Source organism: Tarenaya hassleriana, unplaced genomic scaffold (genome assembly GCF_000463585.1).
Source record: "Tarenaya hassleriana unplaced genomic scaffold, ASM46358v1 Cleome8, whole genome shotgun sequence".
NCBI lineage: Eukaryota > Viridiplantae > Streptophyta > Magnoliopsida > Brassicales > Cleomaceae > Tarenaya > Tarenaya hassleriana.
Genome location: NW_010970490.1, coordinates 3,249,727 through 3,257,902, shown reverse-complemented (window position 1 = coordinate 3,257,902; position 8,176 = coordinate 3,249,727). Strand labels below are relative to the sequence as shown.

Below are 8,176 nucleotides of genomic sequence, written 5' to 3'. Positions count from 1 at the left end.
AAACTAATTACGCAGATCCCTTTCTCTTCCGACAGCTGTTGAAATCCCAATGTGCTTCTGTCTCTGTGGTTCTGGCTGTGTTATGATTACTCCTGACCCATCTCCTCTAATCTGTTCTCTGATGCGCTTTTGGATGCAGATGCGGCGAGAGCTGCGAAATGTTTCTGGATAGTGCTAGTCATAGCTCCGAGCCGGCTTCTTAGGAGTATTACGTGAAGTGTCTGTGTGAAGAAGGGTTTATGGAGAAAGCTATGGAAGTGCTTTTTGGAATTTTACCAAGAAATGATGGAATCTGGTGTTGCATCTGATGTTAAACTCGAGTCTGTTGGATTTATGATTCAAGCTTTTTGCAATAGCAGGCAGGTTACAAGAGGCTATGAGCTTCTGAAACAGGTTTTGGACACGGGATTGGACCCGGAAATGTTTCATATAACATGTTTGGTTCTGTCAGATGAAGAATTACGCCAGAATGTTGGAAATTCTTCATTCGATGATAGCAAGAAAACATATCAGGGGACCCATAAATGGACTTTGTAAGAAAAAGAAGCGGCTTGAGGCTGATCGGGTGTTCAATGGTCTCAAAAACGGAGGATATGCACCTGATAAGGTCTTCATGTACGCCACAGTGATCCATGGCCTGCTGCTGGTTTGGTGATGCTAGGAAACATGCTTCGCAATGATGAACAGTGGGATGCAACCAAACGTGTTTACTTACAGCGCGATTCTACACGGGTACTGTATCGATTCTGAGCATGTCTATGAGCTCTACAAATGAGATGTGCAAAAGGGCTATGGAGAAACAACAGTGACCTGCAGTGCAATGATCTCATGATTCTGCCCACATAGAAGATCAGACGACACAACTGAGATGTTGAAGAAAATGTCTGAAAACAGGTTTCACAGCTGATGCCATCACATATAACTCTCTGATCCAAGGCTTCCGCAAGGAAAGGAAACTCGACAAAGGCATGAAACTTGCTCAACGAGCTCGCTCAGCAGAGGGAATGAACTTGCTGACGGGAATCCCAGAGGATAATAAAACCAAACCAAAACAGATGACTTTTGAGAATCTGATAGTGTCTGATTCAGATGCGGCCAAGGGTCGGCTCAATTTTTGCAGATTTGTATCTTCTTTTGGGGAAGAAGCAATAAAGGTTTATTCTTTTCCAATGTGAAGAACACACGACAGAGCAGAAACACTGCATGGACTTTATATATTCATAGATCACAGTAAAGCATACACCTGTGCGTATCGTGAAGAAAAAGAATCATTTTAATGTGCAAATCCCACACAGGTATGTGCACGTTAACAAGCCCTATATATGAGACTCTGACACATGAACCAAACATCAAACTTTGCGGTTCTTGATCACAGAAGAATCTTGTTTTAGCAAACAACTTCCACTGCATCACTAATCTGTTGATATGACACTTGAATTCAATAACTGACTATGCAATTCTTGTTCAGAAAAGGGATTCGTTATCGTTTTGTTGATTCATCATCATCTCCATTTTCAATGTCCCAGCTCAAATCCTCTCCTTCGTCTGCAACAATGATCCTGTTACGCCAATCAGCTTTCTCGCCACTCCCTTGGGAGGCAACCGAGTCCCTCCTCTCCTCATTGCTCCCAATATCGTCTTCAAGCTGATCCCACCCGAGATCTTCGACCTCGGGTAACGAGGGTTGTGTTGAGACCACTGAGATATCGCTGTCCTTGCATGAAGAGTCTCTGCTCTCCAACTTCTCCATCAACACCGCTTTTTCTGGATCTCTCTCCTCGTCTTTGTCAATTGCCTTTTCTTTCAGATTCTCGTTCGCAGTTGAAGGGTTGTCATTTGAGTTGCATTTCGGCAAAGACCCATCAGTCTCATCTTCATCGTCGTCGAAATCCCAGCTTAGATCCTCTTCTTCTCCAGAAATCGCTCTTTGCACAAGCTTAGCTCTAGCTTCTTCTGCTTGCTGAAGCTTATGCACCCTATAGAAGTACCTACACCAGAATGTCTCGGCATCCACTTCCGCAGGCATTATCTCATCGTAAATCTCTTTCACGGACTTGTTTTCGTTTATCAGATCATCAATTTCGTTGCTTTTCTCGACTACCTTAAACCCCAATTTCCAATTCTCGAAGTCCTCTGAGTCATCAGGCTCTCTGCAATACGTGCCTCTATCAGATTGAACCGCAAGCAACTGCATCTCAAAACGACTATACGGTTTCACAACTAAACCCTGACTACTACTACCAGCAACATCAACACGATAGCCGGAAGAATCCAGACCAGAATCTTCCGATGAAGATGCGAGAGATTCCCTACCGTGGGAGATGATCTGGGCCGTTGATTTCCAGACGGAGGCACCGATATCGTCGATCGCCTGCCCCACCGACTCTAGCGACTCCTGGGCAACGGACGCTCCGATCTCGAGGGACTGAGGTAAGTCCTTGACGGCACGCGAGGCAACTTCACGGATTATGGAGGTCTCCTTCTTCAACTCAGATCCAAATTCCTCGAAATCACGGCGGTAGGAACCGATCACAGACTCGGATTTGGTCGCTAAGGTTTTGATCAGACCGCCGAAGCTCCACGAAGGCGAAGGATCCGGGTCCGCCAGATCGCAGTCGGGCGGATCAGGCTGTGGGTGATCGTATTCGGAGAAAACGGATTTGAAGAGATCCATAGAAAATTGGGGAGATGGGAGAGAAAATAGGGTTTTGGAGGGCGGGATCGAAGAAGGTGAAGCCTGTATGGAACAATGAACAGACGGCCCGCATCGATCAATGGAGACACCGAGAGGCGAGAGAGAGTATTCCCACATTTATATATTGTCCATTGGTGGAAAAAAAATGGAAAATAAATAAATAAATCCACAATGGTGTAGTCGGTGGCGTGTATTTATATTTTCTATATATATATATATCAGTTGTATTTGAGAGGGCACAAAAAATGGCTTTGTTTTAGTTGGGCCCATAGGATATATATATATATATGGGTCTAAGTTGGCCCAAATAATGTCCATACATATTACCTCCGATTCTAGCATTTAAATTTTGAAATTACCATATATTATATAGTTATTTGACCTTTTTATCTATAGTTAGTGGTGGGAGAATAAATTGTAGAGAGAAATCCATAAAAGCATGGTTTTCAAACACTTTATAATATTTTCGTTGCCTCTTACTAACCCTTATAATTTAGGTGTTCTATAATTATTCACGTTATGTAATCAATCCCCATTTACCATTAATATATATATATATAAGCACATGTATTGCAGTTCTAGTGGTCAGTAACAGTCTCTCCTTCGTAAGAGGTTGAGGGTTCGAAATCAGTAGAGGATGAACTTTCCCTTGAACTAGTTAGCGTTGGTTGATTTATCTGCTCTACACGGTTTACGGGCTATTTTGCAGGGTCAAGGTTACTGTCGATATACCGACTGTCTGGTCTGGGAGAGGTTGGGGCAGTCGGGATCCGGTTCGAAGGGTCGTACGACGGGTTCCTACCGTTATAAAAAAAACACGTATTGCATATTTAAATTAGGGGTGGACGTTTCGGGAAACGGTTCGGGTTCGGGACAGAATGAATCGGTTCGGTTCTTTCAGTTTTACAAAAATATATATCAATCGGGTTTTTTATTGTATTCGGTTCGGTTCGGTTCGGTTTCGGTATCGGTTCCGGGTTTTATTAAAAAAATGATAGATTTCCTTTAAAAATATTCGGTTTTTCGGGATTTTTAAAGTTCGGTTCGGTTCCGGAAAAATTTGGTTCTCTAAAAATGGTACCGTTCGAGAAATAACAACGGTTTCGGGTCGAGAAAAATAGCGTTTTAACGGTTCGGTTCGGTCCGGTTCTGAAGAATCGAACCGAAACGCCCAGCCCTAATTTAAATAGATTTGTCCAAATATACCTAAATTTTTCGAACATATATATATATATATGCGCACACACCATGATTTTGGGTCATACATATATCAAATTACATTTTGTATCTTATAAAAATGTCAAAATTCAAGGTTTTATTCCCATCAACTATGATCAATTCCTGTAACCATATCCGTAGGCTGTATCCGAAATTTATGATTATTTACCTTAGAGATACGTGTCTTACATAGATGTCATGGATTAGGTGGAAAAAATGTAAATTATAGAATAAAATTGTATAATTTTCATGGATTAAATAAATATCAAATCCCCGTATAAAAAAAATTACAAGTTATTTTTCTGTTGACAAAATTTATGGAAACCGTAGGGAATAAATAAATAAATGTGAAGAACCCTTTGACCAGGACAGAGGGTTTAGGAGAAAAATGATGGCCTCCATGCTTTCTCCCCACCTTTAAAATAAAATAAGATTGAATCAAATCTCTTGAAAGTCTCCCTATTCATTTTACAAAAGTCTTGCAATAATAATGTCTTGCTGGCTTTTGCCCTAAACGACAAGCAGATGACGCATGCTTACGCCATCACGTCTCATTATTGTCGCAAGTGGTACTTTTTTTTAAAATAAAATAAGAAACAATCAAATGAGATTTATCTGCTACGAAATACTACTGATTTTATAGTTTATGAAATCACGATTTAATTTAATAAAAAAATATATTTCTTTAAAAGTTTCGTATATTTTGTGATCAATTTTTTAAAAAGTTTATTAGTTTGGTATAATAAAAAAAATGGTAAAATAATCGTATTGTTTACATGTAATTGCACAAAAACTATTTAATTGTGAAAATAAATTTAAACTGATAAAATAAAGTAAGGAAACGTTGGGGCTGAATTTGAGAATAATGCATGTATGCATGCATGCATGCGCTCATCGCCATGGAGTGTGAATGATTTCTTGCGTGGAGAAACCAAAAGGGTCCATTAGATTATATTATATTAACGGGTTCATCTTTATTACTATTATTTATCTTCCGACACAGAGAATATTAATTAAACAAATAACTAACAAGCACGGGGGAATGATATGCCTCGAATTCCAAGATTGCTTCACCCGCGGATCATATATACGTATACATATATATATATATATGTGTGTGTGTGTGTGTGTGTGTGTAAAGTTTCGAGCAACCCACAAATCGATATAGATTTTGGATTTGGTCTTGTGCTCGAGGCACTTTTTCAGCGCCAAACAAATCCTTTCTATAAATCAATTTAACTCAATATCTATTTTGGATGAAAGAAATAAATAACTGAATCATATTTCAAATGCATACATTATGTTATAACTGAATCCTAGCTAGAATATAGGGACCAATCAGATGTATTATATCGTATATATGTGTAAATTAGATATGTAGATATATATATCGATAATAAGTTTGAAATACATGTATGTATGGATATCATCAAAATTCCATTGTGAAGTGGACGATATATATTAATTTTGATTAATAATATGTCAAAGTGGATATGGAAGCATAACATGCAATGCAAGTCCTAGCATTTGAAATTGTTTCACATGCGTGCAAACGCGAGTGGCGGCTTCGATTAAAAATACGACATCCCCCCCCCCTCCAAAAAAAATGACCTAAGTAGGGACAGAATGTTTTTTTTTAAATGTTAAATACGCTTTCTAATGAAAGTGGGCCCTCCCATGTTTGCCCTCAAATTAGGGGACAGACACTTCCGATGATGTTGCTGTGGGTCCCACTTTGAGAATGCTGTCGTTTTGTGGGCCCACGCGTCGGTAACGCTTGCTAAATGCTCAACTAATAAGAGTCAAAACAAAATGTTTTAAAAGATTACTTGGCTCTTTTGATTTTCGATCCTTTATATACTTATCCGGACATCTCATATATACATGTTGATATATCTATATGTACATGTACATGTGTTAGTGTTATGGATAAATGCTGGACATTGATGGAGCTCGCGTTAGCGGGTTCGATCTGGATTTCGATCGGGGATGGATATAAAACGTGTGCGTACAAAATAGTACGGAAAAGAATATCAAATTATTATTATTATTATTATTATTATTATTATTATTATTATTATTATTATTATTATTATTATTATTATTATTATTATTATTATTATTATGTGTTTTGTTATTATTATTATTATTATTATTATTATTATTATTATTATTATTATTATTATTATTATTATTATTATTATTATTATTATTATTATTATTATTATTATTATTATTATTATTATTATTATTATTATTATTATTATTATTATTATTATTATTATTATTATTATTATTATTATTATTATTATTATTATTATTATTATTATTATTATTATGTGTTTTGGTGTATTGGGAATAAGAAGTAAAGACAGAGATTTTTTATGGCATGGACTGTGTTCGGTTGACCTTGGTCATATATATATGATCTAGTCAATTTTTTAATCTAAAATTGCAGAGATTTTGGATTTAAATATATGGCTGTATATTCTATTTTGGTTTGTGTTTTTTATATTCTGAATCATATGTTTATAAGATTTAAACGTATTTAATTATCAATAATAACATATTCCCCACGATACGAGTAAAGAGAGTGACCATTCTATCCGATCTCTAAAGAATTCATCAAATGGTATTATTGCATGTAAAGGAGAAAGATGGAGAATTCAAAAATACTTTTAGGTTAAAATAAAATAGTAAAAAAAATAATTAAGTATTTGGAGGGCGGATGTAATTATGAAATAAAATAGAAAATGGGGGATTAATGGTGAAAGAGAGATTAATGGTGGGTGAGGTGCATGCGCGTGCTGCTGAAACACATGTGGGATTTTTCTCATAATGTATATATATGCATATATATATATATACATATGCTTACTACTGCTCCTTACCCAACCTTACCATTAATATTTATTTCCTACTCAATTAATTTTACATTTCACTTTCATATATATACATACATACATATATATATACACACACACATCCGATTTCATAGTATGATTGAAAAAAATAGTAGTATTTATAATAATGAATATAAGCCAATGTTCAAATGTATTTATAACAACCAATTCATAATCGAACCGAACTAATATAATATTAATGAATCCGGAACAATTTTTTTTTTAAAAGGGTTGGATTTTAATTGTCTAAAAATAAATTAATAGAAATCTAAGTGAAACGTATATTAAAATAATTTAAAATTTAATAAAAGTGAATTATTGAATACAAACCAAATCCGAAAATTTTGCACCAAACTAAAAACTGAAATAGATAGATATAGTTTTTTAGAACAGAACACAAAAAAATATAAGAAATTAGAAACTGAGAGATAACCTAAACATCAAATATTTAAAATATGTGAAAATATTTTGATTCCGTGGATGACAATAAGAGATTTGTTTTTTTATTCTCATTATTTATGGCCATTTTTTCAATATAAACACAAATAATAATAATAATAATAATAATAATAATAATAATAATAATAATAATAATAATAATAATAATAATAATAATAATAATAATAATAATAATAATAATAATAATAATAATAATAATAATAATAATAATAATAATAATAATAATAATAATCCAATTTAGATAGTTCATCCGATTAAATGGGTATTCAAAGTGTATTTTATGTTCCGAGTTCGAACTTCAAGTTGGAGATGAGAGCGTAATTCTAATCACCTGCCTTATTCCCTGTCACAGAATTAGTCTTTGCCTCGGCGTATAACCGATTATCCAAATAATAATAATAATAATAATAATAATAATAATAAATAATGATGATGATGGTCACACAAATATATATACACTCATTATTTTATCTGAATTTTTTGGATTGTGAAGCTTCTCTGCTCGTATAATTCAATTATATTGAATTATTGTTGTAATCTTTATTTCGGAGGAATATCTTAAATTAAAAGCTAAGGCTTCTATATATAGTAATGAAGAAGCAGTTTAAAGCGTAAGCTCACACTATTATTTCACAGTAAAATAATGTTATCGACATTAGACATATATATATATATATATACACACACAATATGGTCCTGGAATTAGATTTATTATATACTTGATTAATATCTAAAATATGAACATGTTAAAAAAACCCCGACAGGTTTCATGCATTTATCAAATACATATGTTTTTATTATATACATTTTTCAGTATGTTTTATCATATATTTATCAATCCATACAATTATTTTTCAGTTACAATTTTTTTTTATGTTTGCTTGTTTTTTTTTTTTTTGGG

At 34.4% G+C, this 8,176-nt stretch overlaps 1 protein-coding gene across 1 annotated transcript; it reads right to left on the bottom strand.

Moving 5' to 3' along the window:
* Positions 1-1,188: 1,188 nt before the first annotated feature.
* On the bottom strand, positions 1,189-2,852 carry LOC104802739 (BSD domain-containing protein 1). Its single transcript, XM_010526481.2, has one exon. The coding sequence runs from the start codon at positions 2,810-2,812 to the stop codon at positions 1,481-1,483; it is 1,332 nt and encodes a 443-aa protein (XP_010524783.1). The 5' UTR covers positions 2,813-2,852; the 3' UTR covers positions 1,189-1,480.
* Positions 2,853-8,176: the final 5,324 nt, after the last annotated feature.

Coding starts and splice junctions, on each gene's coding strand:
- LOC104802739 (XM_010526481.2), bottom strand. CDS start 2,812: ATGTGGGAATACTCTCTCTCGCCTCTCGGTGTCTCCATTGATCGATGC.